General features: G+C 39.3%; 1 protein-coding gene across 1 annotated transcript in view; it reads left to right on the top strand.

The window, feature by feature from the left end:
* adam19a (ADAM metallopeptidase domain 19a) overlaps positions 1 to 22,275 on the top strand; it is a 192,998-nt gene that overhangs the window by 144,317 nt on the left and 26,406 nt on the right. The window contains exons 8-17 of the mRNA XM_055156515.1: positions 2 to 73; positions 461 to 627; positions 2,086 to 2,170; positions 9,562 to 9,704; positions 11,048 to 11,225; positions 15,771 to 15,860; positions 16,609 to 16,804; positions 18,182 to 18,290; positions 19,195 to 19,399; positions 21,800 to 21,877. Coding sequence (XP_055012490.1) covers positions 2 to 73; positions 461 to 627; positions 2,086 to 2,170; positions 9,562 to 9,704; positions 11,048 to 11,225; positions 15,771 to 15,860; positions 16,609 to 16,804; positions 18,182 to 18,290; positions 19,195 to 19,399; positions 21,800 to 21,877 — 1,323 coding nt within the window. The remainder of the gene's footprint in view (position 1; positions 74 to 460; positions 628 to 2,085; positions 2,171 to 9,561; positions 9,705 to 11,047; positions 11,226 to 15,770; positions 15,861 to 16,608; positions 16,805 to 18,181; positions 18,291 to 19,194; positions 19,400 to 21,799; positions 21,878 to 22,275) is intronic.

Raw genomic sequence — 22,275 nt, 5'->3', positions numbered from 1 at the left:
GTTTAAGCGTCAGAATAAGGACTATGAGAAAACCAAGACCAGGATAATGGAAATTGCCAATTACGTGGATAAGGTGAGGCTGATGGTTTCACCGCTACTGCAAATGGCCAAAGTCAACAAGATAATGGGCAATGCCGGGCGGGATCACACGTCTCAATGTGGTCCATTACTGATCTCCTCTGCTTTGTGTTTCAAACAAGTGATTAGTGCCTGAGACCGAGGCTGGCAAACTCGCCCGCGCGATACAAGAGTGAAACAGCAAGGATAATTGGAATTCTCTCTTTCTATAGCTTTCAATACAGTTTTCTAGGTCATTTAGGACTCTGACTCGACTTCATTGAATGCTTACACACCCACACAACAACCTAGAATAATTTCGTATTTTCAATATGTTATGTTATTTCTAATGTTGCATTATAGTTATAATAAATAAACCCAAATCTATGTGTTTCCTGCCCAGTTCTACAGAGCTCTGAACATCCGCGTGCCTCTGATCGGTCTGGAGGTGTGGACGGACAGAGACCAGTGCATCGTGAATGAGGAGCCCAACGCCACACTGTGGTCCTTCCTCCAGTGGAGACAGAAGCTCAAGTCTCGCAAGAAACACGACAACGCACAACTGCTCACGTAAGGACAGCCTGCTCTACATGCTCATCAGGCACAGCACCATTAGTCTGCCATGGCTCCTAAACCAGCTTTAGCTCTGTGTTGGTATGAATCATTTGGAATGTAATGACAACAATGCCCTTGTGCTATGAGACTTTGTTTAGCTTATTTTTCACACAATATTCTTCTCCAGGAGAACATAAATCCCTTTCACACAGGCTTTTATCCCGAGGAGTAAATATCCCTGTGGCAGGTGTGACCTTGGTCTCACTTCAAAGAAGTCCTTCTCAAAAGGGCTGTTTAGACACTAGCACTAGACATTTGCATGCTCTTTTCTTCAAAGTGTGCATTAGGACATTTGTTTGACAAGTTATTTTTTGTGCAGCTTTGTTTTTTAGTTACTCTGGTGTATTTTTAACATAAGAAAGATCTGGTACTAGACATTAGCCTGTGTGTCCTGCAGTGAGATGCTGCATTATTACAAAACATTTAGAACCAACATATTCTTTTGTTTAAAAAGGCTACATTGGATTTCAGAAAAGGGCTACAAGGACAGTTTTATAAGCATCTAAAAAATGTTTTCCTTTTCTTTATACTCACTGTTTTGTGCTTGAACTAGCTTGAACTCTGTATAGTTCGATATTCAAGGTCTCCAAGCAGGGATATACCAGACAAAGCATATACAGACTCTGCTAAATCCATCCATCCATATCTCTGAAAATAGTGCTGTTTTATTCAAATATTACTCAGAGTTACTTTTGTTTATTTCAGCCAGTTTTCTAAAAATGTCAATTTTGCACAATATAGATTATTTGGCCTAATTGTGTTTGGAGAAACCCAAGTGAGCACCCCCCTGTGAGATGAAATGCTCCTTTTATAGTTCTTAGTGAGTTTGACATGATCAGGACATTTATACCTTTACATGCTCCTGCTGCTACACCGTTTGGCCTGGGTTGTGACTCCCAATTACGGAATTCCCCTGAGATGCACAATCCCCTGAAATAATTTTCATGAATCTTTACACAGAGATGTTACTGAGCTAAAGATGCACTTTTAGCTCGTCCTAATTGGGCCCAACACAGCTGGACTCCAGTGCACACAGACATCCAGGCATCCGCCGCAGTCAATTGGTGGCCCCTGATGTTCTCTAATTAGCCTTGCTTATACCAAATGGCCCGGATAATTTAACATGCATGGAAACAGATATGATTTGGTGACAGGAATAGAGTGCCCTCCTCTAACCTGTGCATCCTGGAAAAATAATGCAAACTAAAATTACTTTGATGTTGATTTCTATGATAATTGTGCTCGGAAATATATAATTTACCAGTTGAAAATAAATAAACGTTACAATAAGCAACAGAAAAATTCAATAACAGGCCATAGTTAGTCAGGAGGATGGTTTAATTTCACCAAAACTATTCACAGAACATTTTTTAAATCACCTGTCTTGTCTTGTTCAAAATAATGTGTTTTTAGCGGGGTGATCTTCAAAGGTACGACTATTGGAATGGCGCCGCTGGAGGGAATGTGCAGCCTGGAAAACTCTGGAGGCATCAATGTGGTACGTGGACCATCTATCACTTGTACTGCCAAATCAATTCACGGGCAAAGTCTCCAAAGGACTTTTCTGCAGCCTGTCCTCAGAGACACGCTGATGGAGCTTCTGATTTAGGCCTGAAAGTAGCTCCAAAAGCCAATCTCAAGTGGCTCAATTTAAAGTTTGTACTCCTAAATGCATATATGTTTACAACTATGTGGAAATGCACTGCAGTAAAAGACATTGCGAAAATACGTAAATGCTAAACAGACACCACTGCTGCTATGTAATGACAGGAATTATAATACCAGTTGCATTATTAGGCATTTTTAGGCATTTTTCATTGTTTGACCTTGATAATACAATACAGTACAAACTTCATACACCTTTACTAGAATCATTTGGATAATTTCAGCCCTGGAATTGCCAATCTCTGCTGAACAAAAGGTAAAAAGACACTGTTAACTTGAGAAATACTGCTTCATGACATCACAAGGTAGAACAGAGCATTAACATCTTTGGAGGTGTAGACAGACTAATAATAATAAAGGATTATTCAAATGTGTGAATGAAATAAAACACAACTCCGGGCATGTTTTGGATGAGGTTACAACGTTCTCACACAGTGTTTCCCAAACTTTTTATTCTGGGGACCCATATTTTAAAAGTCGCAAATCTTTGCAACCCAAGTCAATAGATGTTATTTGTAAATCATAAAATAATAAAGGTGGATTTGACCATTATTAAACATTAATGAGGATATTTTATTGTTGACTGAGTGATCGTGTCTCTCTGAATAATTAGTATTACTCAAGTTTTAAACAATGAAAAACAGTCACTGAAGCAGCAATAAAAGGATCCATAAGTCGCCTATTTGGACAATAAATGTATCCCATTTCTTTTTCTTTTTAACATTCAATTGAACCAGCAATATTGGAACAAAATTGTTAATAAAATAATTACAAAAAAGATTAGAAATTACACAAAACATGTCTTAACATTTCAACATGAGTCAGAGTCATGCAGATTGTGACAAGGCGATCTAAAAAAAATCTCTTGCGACCCACCTGATGGTCACGACCCTTTGGGAAACAATGTTCTAACATGATTAAAAGCTCACAAGTACATTTTGTGAAAAATATGACCTTTAACAGTAGGTAAAACTGAGGTTTGAATGCGACTTGTTAAGAGGTGTGAATTTACTAAACCAATTGAAGAATCAAATTCTGCAATTGCTTAGGCACTAGGGGTCTGCAAAAATATCAAAATATCGATATATCGTATTGTTTAATGTGATGATACAGTATCGATATCAAGGGCTGCTGTATCGATATATCACCAAGAGTATTTTTTGGTATATTTTGTTAAATAATTTTGTTATAGCACCACAGTTTTGTTGTTTGTTTAGAGGAAGGAAACTTGTTTATGCAGCACATTTGACATTTTCACTGTTTTGAGGAGTAAAATGTGTTTGTTTCATATGAACTTTGCACAAGAAGTGGTTTAACAAAGACTTTTAGTGTCACAGCCCGTGATGTAGACATTATTTTTTATTGAACCGTATCAAATCGATTTGAAATATATCGTATCGTATTGTAAGATCACTGTATCGAGATATGTATCGTATCAGCAACATCTTAATGATATCCAGCTCTATTAGACTCAGTATGAAATTTTTCTTGTGGTGGGTTCACTGTCTGCTTGTCTCCTTCACTATCATATTGCTTTGCCAGTAATTTTCAACACACAAGTTATAGATCAGATCTTTAAAGAAGCGAGCCCAGAGCCCACTCACAGTAAAGGCCAAATTATAGTTCTGTATCAACTCAATGCTCACTGCTGCTGTCGCCTTATCATCGTCGTTTTTGATTTATGGATCTGCGTCGAGGTCTTCAAGCTATTCTCGAGAAAGGAGAAGCACGTAGACTACAAACTCACATCGTTATTTTGTCACGTACCCATCTCTTCTTTATAAATCCCCATCACTTTTCTTTTTCTTATACCACTTAACAATGACACAAACTAACTCTTTAGCTCTTTAGTCTAACTTTAGTGAAAAAGCTTATCAGGAGAGCGATGTTCCAGTGCCTGAATGAAAGCGTGCAGGCTCTTATCCACAGTGCACAGTGTTTGAAGTGTATGAATGATGTCAAATGGGTGTTTAAAGGTGAGGCAGAGGAGAGCAGCTGGCGTCCCTGTTCTGGAGGTACTACTCAGTCACACTGCTACAGTACGCACGGCTCTGCTTTGATCCACGGAGAGCTGTCAGTCACTCACATCGCTGAATTATGCATGTGCGCCGCAAATATCTGAAGTGCCTCCAAAATCTTCAAATGTGTGCAGGGATGTGGGCTGTACAGAGAGGCAGCCGTTAAAATTAAAGGTGAGGTGTTTATGCTGTAAACGAACATGAATGAGAGTTCTAGAGGTTTTGAGATATTCCTGGTGTAATCGATTTTAAGCCACAGTTGGATCCACAAGGTTTTGCCTTGTTTCATTCATTTGATTTCTCTTGTGAATTCAAGGTTTTGGTGGTTATTTTGGTGGTAGTTCGATTTTGGAATTTTAGATAAGGTTTGGTTCTGTTTTTTAGTGTCCTACATATCAGATTTGTTTTATTTATATTATATTTTGAACATAAACATTTAAATAAATGTCTAACCTGCTAGTCATGTTCCAAATAGCACAGGGGTGTCAAACATACGGCCCGGGGGCCAGATCCGGCCCTCCAAGACCTTTAATCTGGCCCTCGGCTGATTTTCTACTAAAATACTTTAATTATATTTTCTATTCAAATCTTGGTAATTTTCTGAGGTGCTGAGCATAGCAGCGTCTCCAGCTCCTCTGTGCATGGACAACTCCCACCAGAGCAGCACAAATGAAGACTTGGCTCTTTCCAAACGCTCTTAAAGGACGATCGTTTTGACTGTTGACCGTGACAACCTCATCAGCAAAATGTCAAAAATGAGAAAAGTGGACACCGAGTGCAGGATTTTGCAAGAAAAAATTGACTTATTCCTATTTGCATACAAGTTAATGTTAAAACATTGAGTTGAAATTGCATTTTTCTTAAAGTTTCAGGTTGTTCATAATATAATATTTTGTAAAAGAAAGAGTTCATCAATTAAAAAAGATTTCTGTAATAGATTTGTGTTTCTCTGCACAAATATTTGAACTTATTGTTATTTTTGGGGTTTATATGACATGAGTTTTCTGATCTGGCCCCTTTGGATCAAAGTAGGTTGGATACGGCCCCTGGACCAAAATGAGTTTGACATGTCTGAAATAGGAAGTGAACATCGGGATGCTTCTAAAGCCATCGACTCCAGTTCACTTCGTATTAAAAAATGTTGTCCCTCTCTCCAAAACTGCTGCTGTCTACATTTTCCTGGTGTTTTTATTTTACAATTTTGTCCGTAAGTCAATTCCTACTCCTAATATAAAACTCAGCTCCAAGACTGCCAACCTTGGGTGACGTCAAATTCCCTTTGTCACTTCTTTATATGATTTTAAACTTTTTCCTTGCTTTGTGTTAGTCCCATCTTTTGGATTAGATAAAAAGACAAATCCTCCTCCGGGTGGGGTGACCAGATGAAGAATTTGGGACGGTGCTTTTTTTGTTTTTAATGTGTGTCATTCGTTCATTCATTTTTCAATATAAAACCAAAAATAAGAAACTGAAAAAAAAAAAAAACTATTTTCTTCATTATTTGTCTCCAAAACCAAAATGACAAAACTGATAAAGATTCGTTTTTTTGTATTTAAATTCCTGTTTCCGTGATTTAAACTGTGATGCCGGACTGAACTAGGACTAAACTGGTCTGGTCCCGGTCATAGCCCCATTCTCAATCACGGTCTGGTCCCAGTCTGGTCTCGGTTTCAGTCCTGCTCTGGTCCTGGTCTCAGTCCCGGTCTCATTCCTGGTCCAATCCCGGTCTCTGTCCTAGTCTGGTCCCTGTCTCAGATCTGATCCTGTTCCCGGTCTCAGTTCCGGTCTCATTCCCGGTCTCAATTCTGGTATGGTCCCAGTCTCAGTTCCGATCTCAATCCTGGTCCTGTTCCCGGACTCAGTTCCGGTCTCAGTCCCGGTCTGGTCCCGGTCTCAGTCCCGGTCTCACTCCTGGTCTGGTCCTGGTCTGGTCCCGGTCACAGTCGAGGTGTCAGTCCTGGTCCTGTACCTGGTCTTAGTCCTAGTCTTCGTTTCTGGTCTGATCCCGGTCTCAGTTCCGGTCTCAATCCTGGTCCTGTTCCCGGTCTCAGTCCTGGTTTCAGTTCTGGTTCAGTCCTGGTTCAGTCCGGCATCACAGTTTAAGTCATGGAAACAGGAAACGTCCGTTATCCGTTTTTTCCATTATTCATTTCAACACAAAATCGAAAACTGAAAAAATGAATCATTATCTGTTTTTTCATTTTGGTTTTGGAGGCAAATAATGAAGAAAACAGTTGTTTTTTCATTTTCTTATTTTTGGTTTTATATTGAAAAACAAATGAATGAATGATACACGGATTTGCTTTGTTTTGGGTTTTTTTTTATTTATTTCAAACCTGTCATAAACATATTTTTATTCAAAGATCAAGTCTTTCATTAATATTTCTGCCACAAGAAAACAACATAATATTCATGAACTCAAAATGTCATTGTGGAAAAATAACAATGCATTTGTAGCCGGGACTGCACGCAGCCTCTTAGAAGCCGTCAGCAGCAGTCAGGGCTGCATGCAGTCGATTCAACCTCCCTACCAACACTTTTTAATGTTTATCAGAAAATAACTGCTCAGTATTCTGTTTGAGTGTAATTTTTGGGACATTTAGGGACAGATTTTGGATTCGGGACAACAGTTTGATTAGATTTTCGGACTGTCCTGAATTTTTCTGGACGTCTGGTCACTCTGCCTCCAGTCCAGGTTAGAGTCAGATTTGTGTAGATGCAAGCCTGCTCACAGTAAGAACGCGTGTGTTAAGTTCAGTTTAAACATCATAAAACATACACGCTTTTATGTTTACCTTAAAGGGACAGTTCAGAATTTTGGACATAAGACCTCATTTCCTAGTGAGCTAGAGTGTTGGAGACGTGTGGAGACACTTTTTTAAATATTCCATCCAGTCCTTGTATTTGCAGAGGTCGCTGGTCTTAGACTAGTGCATGTCAATGGCCATAGTTATCCTGCCACTAAACACAGTCTTACCCACTCCACAAAACACCCGAATCAAATCTGTTATTATGCCAGACTGTCGATGTAAATGTCTGTGTTGATAGAATAATTTTAGAAGTAAAACCAACTTTGCATTTGAAGGATTTATGTCTGAGCAGCAGCAGTGGGTTGTACTTCCCATGGATCTATTAAAATAAGTGGATAGGATGTTGCTGCTTGTAGCTGCCTCCACTCACTGGAAATTCAGCGGAAAAAATCCCATGGGCTGAGACAGGATTTTTCTCATAGATCACAATGTAACCACAAACTGCTCGTGTTCGTCTGAGGGGCACCTACAACTTTCAAAAATGTCGGATTTGTTGGCGATTTTTACCTATTTTTAGATCATAACCTTTTTCTCAGCTCAAAACCCTTCAGTTGTCTTAAAAAACGCTTTATGATCATTAGCTCTGGTGACACTCTGCTCTAGCTCCTCTCGCTCCGATTGGTCAAAGCGATCACGTGATACACGAGCCCGTGCTCCGTCCGTGCCGCCCGCGGGAGAAAAGAGCACTACTGCACATGCTCAATTTGCCCACAGCCACCGGAAGTACCTCGCCGGGCTAAAAGCGAATCTGGAGTCTTGCGCCATTGAGCTTGGCCCATTGACTTGAATGGGCGGTCTTGTTGAAACCCCGGGGCTTGATGCTTCCTGATAGAAAGTTTGGCAGCAGCGGACTGATATATGAGAAAATAGTCCCTCAACATGCGACGATTTATGCGATGCAAAGTTAGTTTTATTTCAAACATTATTATATCAACACAGACATTCACATCGACAGTCTGGTGTAATAATAGTTTTGCTTCAGGTGTTTTGTGGAGTGGGTAAGACTGTTTTTAGTGGCAGGATAACTATGGCCATTGACATGTGCGACCTCTGCAAATACAAGGACTGGATGGAATATTTTAAAAAGTGTCTCCACACGTCTCCAACACTCTGGTGCACTAGGAAATGAGGCCCTGTGTCCAAAATTCCGAACTATCCCTTTAACATTTCCGCAGTAAGGCTTTGAATTCTAATTTCTTCTTTCATCACTGTAGCTCTTCTTTAGAGCCCCTCAGAGCAGTGTAGCAGCAGGGGAGAAGGGGTTAAACCACAGATGCTTTAGATTCAGGAGACCTCTTCTGTCCAGCCGCGCTCACTATCAGGAGCTAATCAGGCCTGGATAAACTATCGATCTTTGTGGTCACCTCCATCCACACCTGTCCTGCTCTCACAGCCTCCAGACCGCTCTATCCTCTCTGCAATACTGCAACTCTGCTACGGCTGACTTATATCATCTTTTTATCTATGTGAGTTTATATTGTAATAACATTTTTGTTCTGAATGTCAACATAATATTATGTTTCAAAAGTCAGTATTATTCTGAAAAATGGAAAATAGAAAGCTGCAGATATGCCAAAATAAACAATACGCTTAAAATGGCAAGGAAATATGGTTGCATAAATAAACTAAAAGCCGTTTTCTATCAGGGCTCTGGCATTATCTCGCTACAAAAGAGATGTTGGTAAACACAGGCTCCGCAGTTCTCCCTTTCATTACCTCCACAATGAAACCATCAACTACATTTGACTGGTTTTAAAATACTGCAGATTCAAATATTTTGCATAAATATGTTTTGCTATTTTCACAGACGCCATTTGTGTATGAAAATTACATAAATAACCAATTTTCCAGATAAGACGATTGAGAGGAGCTTTTTTCCTCTTTGTAGTCTTGTTTTTTTATTTAAATCTTATTACAGAGGCAACAAGACCCCTTAGATTTACATGATAGTCGAGTCAAGTCACATGGCGTAAAAACAATACACTATTTTATATCATGATGACATATTACAGACCTGTTGAAGCTGGAGTAATTTCATAAATCCTGTATGTTTTCACTATTAAAACATATTTGAAGTGGAGATAACACACAATTGTACCTGGCATGAAGATATATTTTGCATAACAATAATAATGTCTTTTAGTTTAGCACTTGAAGACATCGTGAGCAGCTCCTAGACCAGAATATATTGCACTGGATAAGCCTCTACTCATACACAGCGCAGTGCAGCCAACATAAACCAAAATAGCTCCTTAAAGACACTTTCCTCAGACAAACATCAGTTGTTTTGATGCCTTAGCTGCCCCAGATTCCACACTCCATTACAACAGACAGTGACTCATCAATCACTATTCTAGTCGAGTTTATCTTAATATTTTTATTCCATGTGTTCATAGGACCACTCGGAGGTGTCCATCGGCGCGGCTGCCACAATGGCGCACGAGATCGGACACAACTTTGGGATGAGCCACGACCACGACGGCTGCTGTGTGGAGGCTACGGCCGAACAGGGGGGCTGTGTCATGGCCGCCGCGACGGGGTGAGATAACTAAACTTCACAAAAACAAACAGCTAAAAAACATGCTCATGGGATAGCAGAGAAAAAATGTAATCACGAGTTTCTTCCTCAAATTATACTAAATTAAATCAATGTGACTATACTTTTTTCTATTTAAAAACAAATAAAATGGCTTTCAATGAACAGAAACAACAGAGACTTAGAATCATAGTCATTTAACACAAACAATAGTCCAGTTTCTTCTTCCAAAACCTAAATTTACATAGGATTGGCTCTAGCTCTTTCTATTAAAAAGACCCAAGATTGACGATTAGAAATGACTGAAATTCTGATTATATAAATTATATAAAATTAAATCAATGTGACTATATTTTGTCTATTTAAAAACAAATAAAATGGCTTTCGATGTTAATCTCCTGAACAAAAACAATACAGACTTAGAATCATAGTCATTTAACACAAAAAACAGTCCAATTTCTTCTTCCAAAGCCTGAATTTACAGAGGATTGGCTGTAGTCCTCTCCATTAAAAAGACCCAAGATGATCATTGAAGATTAGAAATGACAGAAATTCTGATTATATAAATTATATTAAATGAAGGTGACTATATTTTGTCTATTTAAAAACTAATAAAATGGCTTTCAATGTTAATTTCCACAACAGAAACAATACAGACTTAATCATTTAACACAAAAAATAGTCAAATTTCTTCTTCCAAAACCTGAATTTACAAAGGATTGGCTGTAGCCCTCTAAATTAAAAAGGCCCAAGATGATCATTGACGATTAGAAATGACTGAAATTCTGATTAAAATTAGATTAACTGTGCAGTCCTAGTGACCTCCTATCTATTACCAAACAGCACTTGCCAGAAAGTCATAAAATAAAAATGGGTTCAAAACAGAATGTATTGCTCAATTTTAAGATGCTTAATCATTTGGTTTCTGTTCGGGAAAAACTGAGCCTGGAGACAACTCAAGTCTATGAGAGATAAGAAAGTAACTTTTAAACAATAAATAACTCAGTTTTTGAAGTGTTCTATTTATTGTTACGCAGTTTATCATCAGTACTACCATAACGGCTTGACTTATGAATAATCTGTGAAAAGTACACACTTCATGTATTATTAATGTAAGCGAGAACTGACTGTGTTTTGACAACTCTTTTTCCTCTTTTCATTTCCCCTGACTATAAAATCTTAAAAGTGTGTCTCATACTAGAGGCATAAGTCAGAATGACAAATCGCTGCTAACAGTTCCCTGTAGTGTATGGATCTGTATGCCTCGCTATGTTTCATCAAAGCATAAACTAACAGCACAAGTTACAGAGGCTGGTCTGAGAAAAGTGAACATGCCTTCTCCTCAGGCACCCCTTCCCCCGAGTCTTCAGCCGCTGCAGCAAGAGAGACCTGGACAGCTACTTCCAGAAGGGAGGGGGCATGTGCCTCTACAACATGCCCAACATGAAGGACCTGGTGGGGGGCAAGAAGTGCGGCAATGGCTTTGTGGAGGAGGGAGAGGAGTGCGACTGTGGGGAGCCCGATGTGAGTGAAACAACAGAATCCTTGTATACTTAGAGCTGGGAGTGGTTAGAGCAAACAGCTAGAAGGTCCCAGTAGGGTAGGACGATATTATCAACAACTTTTAACACAATATAAAAGAAACCATTTTATATAGTGATGTCAATGACAAAATTTGTGCTTGCTTGTTTTTTCAGTTATATCTATATAGTTTTGTTTCCACACATCACACTTTACCTTTGTCATTATAGAGTTTTTAGCTTCTTTAGAGCCTCCACAGCCAGTGCCTAAAGCTTAAGGCACTCTAAGCTTTAGCAGTAGCAATTAGTCACAATCTCTGTATATATTATCCCAAATTTCATATCATCTCCATAAATATCACGATATATCTCCAACAATATGATATGGCCCAGCCCAACGTCCCAGATTCTGTTCCCAAACGACATGGTAATCTGTGTATCATTCGTTCATTTGTATTTCAAAATAAAACCAAAAATAAGAAAATGAAAAAACAACTATTTTCTTCATTGTATGTCTCCAAAACCAAAATGAAAAAAACGGATAATGATTCATTTTTTTCAGTTTTTGATATTGTGTTTAAATGAATAATGGAAAAAAACTTATTTGTTTCCCGTTTCTGTAATTAGAACTGTGATGCCGGAGGGAACCAGGACTGAACCTGGACTGAACCAGGACAAAACCAGGTCTGAACTGGGGCTAAAACAGGCCTGAACCAGGACTAAGACAGGACTAAACGAGGACTAAACCAGGGCTAAACCAGGACTGAGACAGGAATAAACAAGGACTAAACCAGGGCTAAACCAAGACTGAGACAGCGACTGAGACAGCAACTGAGACCGGGACTTAGACCGGGTCCTCACACGACCGGAAAATCGACCCCAGGATCTTCTTGCTGAAGAGACTCAAAAGATACAGACTCAGTGGATCAGAGGACGAGATTGGGCGCTGCTGTAGATCAATGGCCTCCTTCAAACCTGCATTATGTGGTACAATGAAACAACAGAGTCTCACTATGGTGCGGTTGTAAAGCGACTGGACTCATTGACCCGCTGTCATTGACTGGAGCGCACGGGGGGCTGTTTTGTTTTATAGAGCGGTGTCAGACGGAACCACGCCGCGCTGTCGATGCACACGGCACACTGCCCATGCACTTTACCTGTGGCTTAACACAATAATACAGCATTTTGCACCAAGATCACCCCCGCTCAGGGAGATCTTCAAATGAACAACATTTAATGAAGGTGGCAGCAGAATGGAAAGTAAAACCAAATAACAATGTATTTTTCTGGGGTTTAGGTAACTGACAATGTACTGTAAGCCTGACTTTGGATTAAAATATAGGAAAATTACCAATAGATAAATGATATGTCCTGCCGATTGCATAGTCTACTAAAAATGGGCTGTGGCAAAGTTCTCAAAACTATTATATTTCTCTATGATCTGACTACAGCTGCATTGAAGCTAATGTAAAACCAACTATTTATTTAGAAAAAAGTACCAGGAAACTAATACTGGTGGCCTGTCGATTTGAGCTACCCGATGATTTGAGCAGTTTAAATGCCATCGATTTGAGCTCCCGAGGCAGAAGTGGAGTAACAAGTAACATTTTAAAAGTGTATTGGTTTTATTGTATGCTTTGACCAGTAAAGCATGTAAGAAACAACATGATTTGCGGCTGAATACCTACGTTAGATGGTTTAATCTTTTTTTTTTTATCATTATCATTTTCATTACATCGTATTTTATTTTGTTTCCATGTGTAGAAGACATTGTAACTTTGTGAAAAAAGGCTCTGTATGAATAAAATATCACTATATTATAAAAGGAAATTCACACTGTAGTCAACCTGTAGCTTGGGAGCTACCAGTACTTCTTCACCCCCTTCCAAGCAGCTCGCCAAGGGATTTCTGAATTATACATATTGTGCTGAATAACTCAAATTGGACTGATTCAAAGGCTGTTACCATTATAAATATATCAGTTTAATGACTAACGTTATGCACTAAATAATCTTATAAACATCTAACTGTTCCCCATATAAGGTTGTGGCTCTTAAATTTGCTACATTTCTTGTGACTTCTAACATGAGGAGCACTTTGGCATTTTCATTATGTAAAAGTAGTTCACTGGAGGAAAAAGGTTGGAGACCCCTGCTGTAGCCTGTGATATTTAATTTAGCTATTTAATATGAAGATTTCAGTGTTTCCTGTCATTTTCTCTTATATAGCAGGAGCATTATTTGATAGAAGATATACGCCTGTGGAAATTATCTCCTCTACCCAAGTTCATATAAATGAGTGAATAATGGTGATTCTTCAGTAGGAGCATTATTCGATGTCTAAATTGGCCTGTCGATATGTGCTCCCTTTAGTCGGAGGATACCAGAATACAGCTGCCGAAATGAACTACCTACACATATTCATATAAATGAGTTGAAATTGTACATAACTAAGGTATACATTTTAATCACCATGTGCAAACTGGGGAGATTAGGGTCAGGCTTTATTGAATTTATACATCTGTAAACGGAAATGGACAGGGTAGCATGAAATGATTGACGTCACTGTTGATCTAGCCTGCGGGTAGCTCATTTCGACAAACATCGGCTCTGCAATCATTAAAACATCACTCAAAACTGTTTCTTAAAATAGATAGATACATAAAAAGTGTATAAGTTTCAAAGCTCTCACGTGTACATTAGATTCAGTCGCATTAGATTACACTTTCACAGAGGTCAGAGGCTGAATGCCGATTTTGCACTATTCGAATACCCTCCAAAACTGAAAAATCAATGACAGTCACTTCTTTTGCTGCCGGCTTTCTTCCTCTGTGGACTCCCGTGTGTCAAATTCACTTCTCTCAAACATACACCTGCTCGTCCCTATGAAATGAATCAGACCGATCTTCCAAAGTTTGCATAACGCTGCACAAGTGTTTGCTCCTGGGCTAAGTAAACCAGCGCGGGTTCAAGCAGAAACACAAATTGAAAACAGTGGAGGCAAATTGGCGTCTCAGTGAAGCCTTGTTTGTTATGAGTCCTTCTACACGGGTGCTGACAGACAAGCACTGACACCTCGCCACCTGCTCCGGCATTTTAAATGAGGCCGAAGCCTAATGGCCTTACCTCGCCGCACGTGGAAAGCATAGTAAACTTACAGCTCCTATGGCTCCACTTCATGTAACTGTGAGATAAGAAAATGGAAGTTTGCGATGCGAAGGCAAGAAATAAAGTGGTTTAATCAGGTGCCCCCATGTAGCCCTGTGCGTTTAGAAACAATGCATGCATAATGATGAAAAATTTTGACTGTGACCATAGTGATTTAAAACAAAATATTTGATTTTCTGAATAGGAAGAAGTCCTCAAAATGTTGCTTATAACAGGAATCTAGTTTTTTTCTATGCATTTGTGCATATTTATATATTGCACTAGGGGTGTAACTATATCCAAGTCTCACTATACGGTATAGTCACGGTATGAACCTCACTGTACGATATTTATTGTGATATCCTGGGAAAGCTCATGATATACTGGGGAGGCTCATAATTAGGGATATAACAGTATTTAATAATTTAGTAATTAATTTATTTATTTATTTTGCACATATAACATAACAATAAAAAAAAAAAAAACACACTTGATAAAAAAGTGGGTGCCGGAAGAGACAAAAAACCCAAAAGAGCTTATATTAAAGCCTCCACCTTATGAATACATAAAAAATTTGACATTATCGCTGTGTATAAAAAATATATATTTATATAAAATTACATTTAAACACGATGGATTAAATTCATTTGATTGAAACATTAATTAAAACACAATCAAACATCCACAATTGAAAGATTATCAAACATCACCATGAATATCAGACATTTCCTCAAACTCTTTTTAAACAACGCTTCTGATCTGCCGTCAGTAACCAGATGTGAAAGCTGGCTACACAATTTACAGCCTCGGTATCGTAGCAAAACTGAGCTCTGTATGTGACATATTTTGGAACATTAAAATTATGATTTTGATGAGTTTTGTATCTATGAATCTCTGCATTGGTTTTAAAATAAAATGTGAAATGTCCATATCTCTTGGTTCAATATTTTCATGATATACATCTAGTTAATGTGATATTTTTTGGAGGCAAACAAAACTGTGAATATGCTACTTTTTCCTTTTAAATGCCTTGACAAGATTTAATCCAAAGAACTAAGACTTAAAAGTGCTTAGGACTGTTATTTCTTCTTGTCGTCTACACTGAAATGGAGCAAAGGATCATGGTCTATGTAGTTCTCTCTGTCTTTCCTTTTTTTTTTTTTTTTTTTTTACTATTTTTGTACCATAACTCTTAATTTAAGTAATTAATATATTAAATACTTTGACGATATGATATCACGATATTTCGGTTATTGTTACATCCCTATTTTTTGTGTGTGATAATAGACAAAAGTGACAGCTAAAATCAGCTAGAATTGTCCACTGAACAAAGTTAGAGGTAAAATTCAAGTTCACACACCAGTTGCCACTTGTAATGATTTTCTTCTGACCTTGTTTTCCAGGAGTGCACCAATGATTGCTGCAACGCCAACAACTGCACCCTGAAGGAGGAGGCTCAGTGCGCCCACGGGGTCTGCTGCGAGGGCTGTAAGGTAATATACACTACACAAACTATAACTGTAAGTTGACACGGTCCATACACAGAGGGGCTACGGATCCAACCAGCTTAGTGTCAATCATTGTCTCCGTGACGACAGCGAGCACAAACACACTTCAGTCGTGTCTTTGATTTCCTCTCATCTTCTTCAGATGGAACATGGAGCGGTGAACACAGCTCCTATTGTGCTCTGTACCTCACTCACTCCCTCAGCCTTTGTTCTGTCTTCAAATGTTTTACTTCAGTCGATCTGATAGGAACAGCAGCCCCACTGAAGGATAGAGCAAACAGCAAAGCATTCTGTCATACGGAGTTTTAAGAATATTTATGTCATGCATTAGTAAACATGCTTCTCAGATTCTGGCTACTTGAGGCTTGAGGTGGGCGGCATAATATTGTAATAATATTTTAAACATGAGCATTAATATCTCAGAGAACACTGAAGGATGAACTGCTAAACTAACACAAGAATGCATTTCATAAGGTTAAACTATCTCTATACAGACAGGATATTAAAAAAATATAAAATTCAAACTGCATATTTGTGCGGCCCCTGGGTCTAAGGTGGGTTAAACTTGGCTCCACACTGAGGAGAGTGCTCAGTCAGTAGGATTTTCGTTTAATGGAGTATTGAATATTTGCGTATTCCTAGAATGTGAAGGTAAATTTTGAGTCTAAATGTATGCTATTGTTGTGTATATATCACACATCCATAATCATACTGTACTGTGTGTATGTGTCAGTTGAAGCAAGCTGGGACCATGTGCCGGGGCCCTGCAGGAGCCTGTGATCTGCCTGAGTACTGCACGGGGGCATCTCCGTACTGCCCCTCTAACGTGTACCTCCTGGACGGCTCGTCCTGTCAGTACGGCGTGGCCTACTGCTACAACGGCATGTGCCTGACTCACGAGCAGCAGTGTCTACAGCTCTGGGGATACGGTAGGATACTGACCTGCACTGACCTACACTGAACATCAAAGCTCTGAACAGGATACATTGGACAGACCAGATGAAAGAGATACTGTAAAGTTACAGAAATGGACAAATAACTAAAAGTATCCCATGGCAGAGTCAACAAAACATGGTATACAGAGCCATGTTGCAAAGATGTCTCACCTCATTCGGTGAGAAGTAGAATTAATTAAGAAAAGAGAAGTAAAGAACTCACTGTCGTAGCAAATGAATTAAAGCTCACTACTGCCCATTCACACTAAAACTTTATTACAGCACTGTTTTAGTGTGTGGCATGTTTAATAACCAAAATCCTAAGACTAAAGCATTTCAGTAACATTCTTGGTGCTCAGGTGTGCTGCGTGTGCACCACAAGAGTCTGTGGAGCTAAAGGAAGGCAAAGCTGCAGAATCCGATGTAGCGCTGGCTCATAAGAGCGTGTGGATGTGAGAGAGCTTGATTAATTCACATGAGCTGGGAATAGTGTGTCACAATAGACGTCCATCAAAGACAAGAGTGCTTGTGCTGCCTCTGTGTGAAGAGAAAGTTCCACTTAAAAGTCTGACAATGTTAGCACAGAAGCGCCACAGAACAAGCTACATGTTGACTTTTAATAAGCGCCGGCACCGCTGTATGTGCTTGTGTGTTTTACATAACTGATCTGTGAGGAGGGCTATAGACAGGCAAACCAGCTTTGTTTCATCTTCTGCGCAGAAAGAACAGAAGAGACATGAGAGAGTGTGGATGTGATTAACCCTGGCTCTCACTGTGAGGGGAGCAGGCCCGCTCCACTAATACAAAGCATTATTTACATCCTCCATATCGGGCTCAAATAATGAATGGAAACTGGATAGATGAACATGCAGTGAAACTGAAACTGAAGCTTACTCAATATTAGGTACCATAATTAGGGGTGGGAAATATTTTTAGGAGTATCTCGATCACGATTTTCAGACCACATTATATATTAATGCAGCAGAATTGTTAGTTGAGATTTTTATTTTAAACAATATACTCTATATTCAAATTTGCTCTAAACAACATCAATTGATCTATTTTTCAATAATCTGACCATCTCTAACCATAATTAATTCAGGAACATTATATAAACATTATGTTAATATAGAATCAAAGGGAAAAACCTTAATAATACTACTGGTATTCAAAAATGTGATTGAGATTTGCATTTTTTGTATTATTTCTATCCCAATGTCAGAGTCTTTGTGATAGTTTTATATTTCATCTGCAGATTTTCCCTAAACCAAGCAGGTGCCTGGTACATTCTGCTGTGCACTGCGTGTCAGAGGCAGTTAGCAGCAGAACTAGCACTGCTCTGTGCTAATGGTGGTGTGTGTTTTTGTTCAGGAGCACGGCCGGCCCACGACGCCTGCTTTGAAGACGTCAACGCAGCAGGGAATGCATTTGGAAACTGTGGAAAAGATGAACACGGCAACTATGTGAAGTGTGATAAAAGGTGAGGCATTATTAGCGTTACATACGAGTCGGCGGGAGCCGGAGCATAGGAAATGTAGTTCTGAGTTCTTATTAAATGAGTCACCATTATGTATAGGTAAGGTCATACCTTTCTATGGCAGAAATGAAAGCTATATGCAACAAAAGCATTTCTCTAGCTATCTTTTGCATGTAATTTGAATTTAATCATGAAAAATCTGTTTCCGTCGGAAAATGTCTCATTATTTGCTTTTCACTGTTAAGTTATTGATTAATTAATTACTAATTTCTTTCCCTTAGTTGTAATTGTAAATGAGCGCACAAAGTCTTTCTGAAAAAATGTTTCTAAGAGTCTAGAGCAGATTGTGATCACAAAAGTTTGTTATAAAGTAAAAAAGTCCTGCTGACACTGACATAGTGTTAAACCATCTGTTGTGGATAAGACAATATGTGAACTTGAGGCATATTTACTCACATACAGAGTACACAGTGTGTCTCCGTGGCTGCACGCCAGCGCTAATTAATGAAGCTAAATTAGCAGCTAAACTATGTAAATGAGCGGCTGGATTAAGGTGATGTGGGCTGCCTCTGCCCAAATCCATTACGGTGTCCCGGAGGGGCCATTAGAGAGTTTAGGGTGCTGAGAGTCAGACACATGATGAAAGATATGGAAATGTCTGTTATTAAGACATGAAGCTAGTCTGCTATCTGCCAATCACTTGCTAATCTTCTTTATCCAGCCTCTGCATTGACTTGTGTATTCATACTTATCAGAGACAAACTAAATGCACAAGCACACCTCAAGCTGTTTTTCGCACCTCATGTTTAAACCTTTAAAAAATAACTAAATGTTCTTAAAATATATACTGTAAATGTAAATATGTTTAGTGAAATAAATAGACAAAAAACTTTTTTGTCACTGTCAGTGATGCCAAATGTGGGAAGATCCAGTGTCACAGTGCGGCAAAGAAACCCAAAGGCACCAATGCCGTGTCTATCGACACCACCATCAGGACCGGGGGCATCGAGGTCAAATGCAGAGGGACCTATGTGTACAGCACCCAGGACGGCCAGGGAGACCTGCCAGACCCCGGCCTGGTCGTCACCGGCACCAAGTGTGGAGAGGGCAAGGTGGGTGCTAACAATGTATTTGTTTAAATTTTAATTTATGAACAAATATTTACTTAATTTCCTGTGGATTTTATTACGAGGGACCAATGTACCACCAATCCAACATGAAATAAAATATCCAATGGACTATTTAAACTCACAAAGGCACTGGGAGTATGTTTAACTGCTAAACACTAACCTCCCAGGCTCATGCTGCAAATACATATAAGCTCAGACTGAACAGATAACAGTCTCTAAAGCACAAGTCCTTTTTTTCATCTTTAGTTCACAGGTTTTACCAGTCCTGTTTGCCAGAAGGTGATTAAACGTTTTTCCCACCACTGCACAACTTTTGTTTATTTAGCGACACATCCATTTGCCATCCGCGCCCTCCTCCAGATGGTGCCCTTTAATTGTGTGATTCATTTGTGTAATGACCACATTCATTGCGTCCTCTACAAACATCATGAGAACTGCACAGGTTGCTTTTATCAGACTTTGGATTTGAGTGACGCAGCGACTGCAGGGAGAGAGAATCCGGGTGGTAAAACAAGATCGCTCATATAGATTTGCTCCAAACACAGAAACACAGGAGCGCCAAGTCTGCCCCAATTTCACTGTTACCTGCTCTGACAGTGGGACAATAGAGGAAAGAGTTTATAGTTTATATTCTGTAGGCAAATGTTGTACAGTGCTTGAAAAAATATCAGTATTCTGTACCCACACTACCTGCAACATGCTCCCATTATGCCCTCAAGGAAGATACGCCACACATTTTGCCTCCAATTAGGGATGGGTGATATCTCGATATATATCAAGATATTTTTTAAACATGAAATGTGTTCTGACATATCGTATATATCGATATAAGGCTTATATTTAATTCTGATTTCACTGCTTCTCTTGTTTGCCTTCTCTGTGCTCGCTCACCTGGCACTAGGAGTGTGCTGTTTTTTTCAGCGCTTATAGTTTATGCAAATGAGCCATGTGGTTTTCAGTTTTGTTTTTGTAAAACTTAATGTAGAACGTAAATAAATGTGAGCAAAGCTCTCGCACTTCCGGGGTTCTTGGAAACCATCTAGTTTATTCCAATTCTTGATCTAGTCGCTGGAGAGAAATTAAATTGAGCAGAGGCACTAGGTGGCGTCAGCCTGGCTAGCCCAGCCCTACCCCCAATGTAAAGTATATTTATATACAGTAATACATTTCTGTTTCTGTAACAAGCATTGTATGGTGTTGTTCCCAGTAATCCAATCAAATAGAAGCATGTTAGGTGTGGACAGAGCCTGTAAGATTCCTTTATGACCATTCCAAACTACCAACCGTAGCAAAGAAATTCCTAGTTTCTAGCATGAAAGTCCGGGAAAAGTCGCTTGCACACAAAGAATGCAAAAGCCTTCTGAATAATGTATACCAAATCCATATATATGAAAATACACATGCACAGTGCAATACGCATGAACCCATCTTCTCCAGTGGTGAATTCTGTTTTCGATATTGCTTCTTACGTGCACCCCATTGCCGTCACTTGGGGTCCATTGTGCTGCCTGCGCTAAAGGGACCAGATAGTGCAGTGTGAGTTATATATTATAAATAGGCAGAATATTGTGTGCCATATAGCGTGATGAATTTGGAGTCATCACATTGAAGGTCCATTTCTCAGGCATAAACGCACAGCAAGCATAAAGCAGGCGTTTCTAATCATGTGCAGTGACAGTGCAGCCGCTCCACCACTGACAACAGAAATCACAGAAATGAACTAAGTACACAGTCATAAATTAGCCTGGAGGGAGAACAATAAACAAACTGATGTGAGCAATAGTGAAAATATGAAAGATCAAGCAAGTCTGTGTTCATTCAAGGTAAAGCCCAAATAAAACTACCGTCTGGTACAAACATTTCCGCTGTCAAGCTTAATCTCATTGTACATTGCCTGATAAATTTGCATGTTTTCATTTGTAGACTACCTAAAAGTTTATAACAGAGAAACAATGGGTAAACAGCTGGTATTTTGTAATAGTACTGAAGGGAAGATTAGTACTGAAGGGAAGATTAATTAACAATGTAAAAATGAAATCTCTCATATCGCACGCTAAGAAGTCTGAGCTCTTCAGCGGGGAATTAAAAAAAACAATAACAAAACAAATTAGAAGAAACTTGAGCATAAAACAATCATATTAATAAAGATGGCTGATAGGAAAACAGCGGTGTTTTTAAATATGAATCATTAATTATTCTCCTTCCTTTTATTCAATTTAGGATCATTAAGGATCATGGGAATTGGATCCTAGCCTAGAAACTATGGGCCTTAGGCAGATGGCACCATCTGCTGTAGTTTACCCGTAGATTCTGTGCGTACGAGTGTGTGCAGTACATGTTAATCGCAGTCTGTTCTCACCATGTTTGTTTGTTTTGCCACAGGTGTGCCGAGACCGCCGCTGCCAAAATGCCTCCTTCACCGAGCTGGAGACCTGCATTGCCCGCTGTCACGGCAACGGGGTAGGCACGCGCCACTAGCTCCCGGCCACATGCGCCTAATCTCATTGTCACACTGTGTCCTTGGGCAAAGGTAGCACCGCTGTCACTGCTCTGCTGTAAAACGCAGCCAAATAGAGGGTGAATACAAAAGCAAGTGGAGTGATGAAGTATTTATTGTAGCGGTACAAGCATGCCCGCGGCCGATAAGGCTGTACCATACATAGTTTATGAGGCTAAGAGAGAGCGCAGTGCTCAGGACCATAACACTTGTTAGAAGGAGATCAGAGATTAAGATTATTTATCAGTAGAAGAGGATTTGACCTCCGCAGTCACTGGTTCTGTTCACATTGTTATTGCACTCAAAGAAGATCCATAAAACATGACCCTAGGTTTACATTCTCTTATTCTCCAATGATTTT

The sequence above is a fragment of the Boleophthalmus pectinirostris genome, unplaced genomic scaffold (assembly GCF_026225935.1).
Source record: "Boleophthalmus pectinirostris isolate CB_2022bp ecotype Guang Dong unplaced genomic scaffold, ASM2622593v1 HiC_scaffold_20, whole genome shotgun sequence".
NCBI lineage: Eukaryota > Metazoa > Chordata > Actinopteri > Gobiiformes > Gobiidae > Boleophthalmus > Boleophthalmus pectinirostris.
This window is presented reverse-complemented; position numbering and strand designations above follow the sequence as displayed.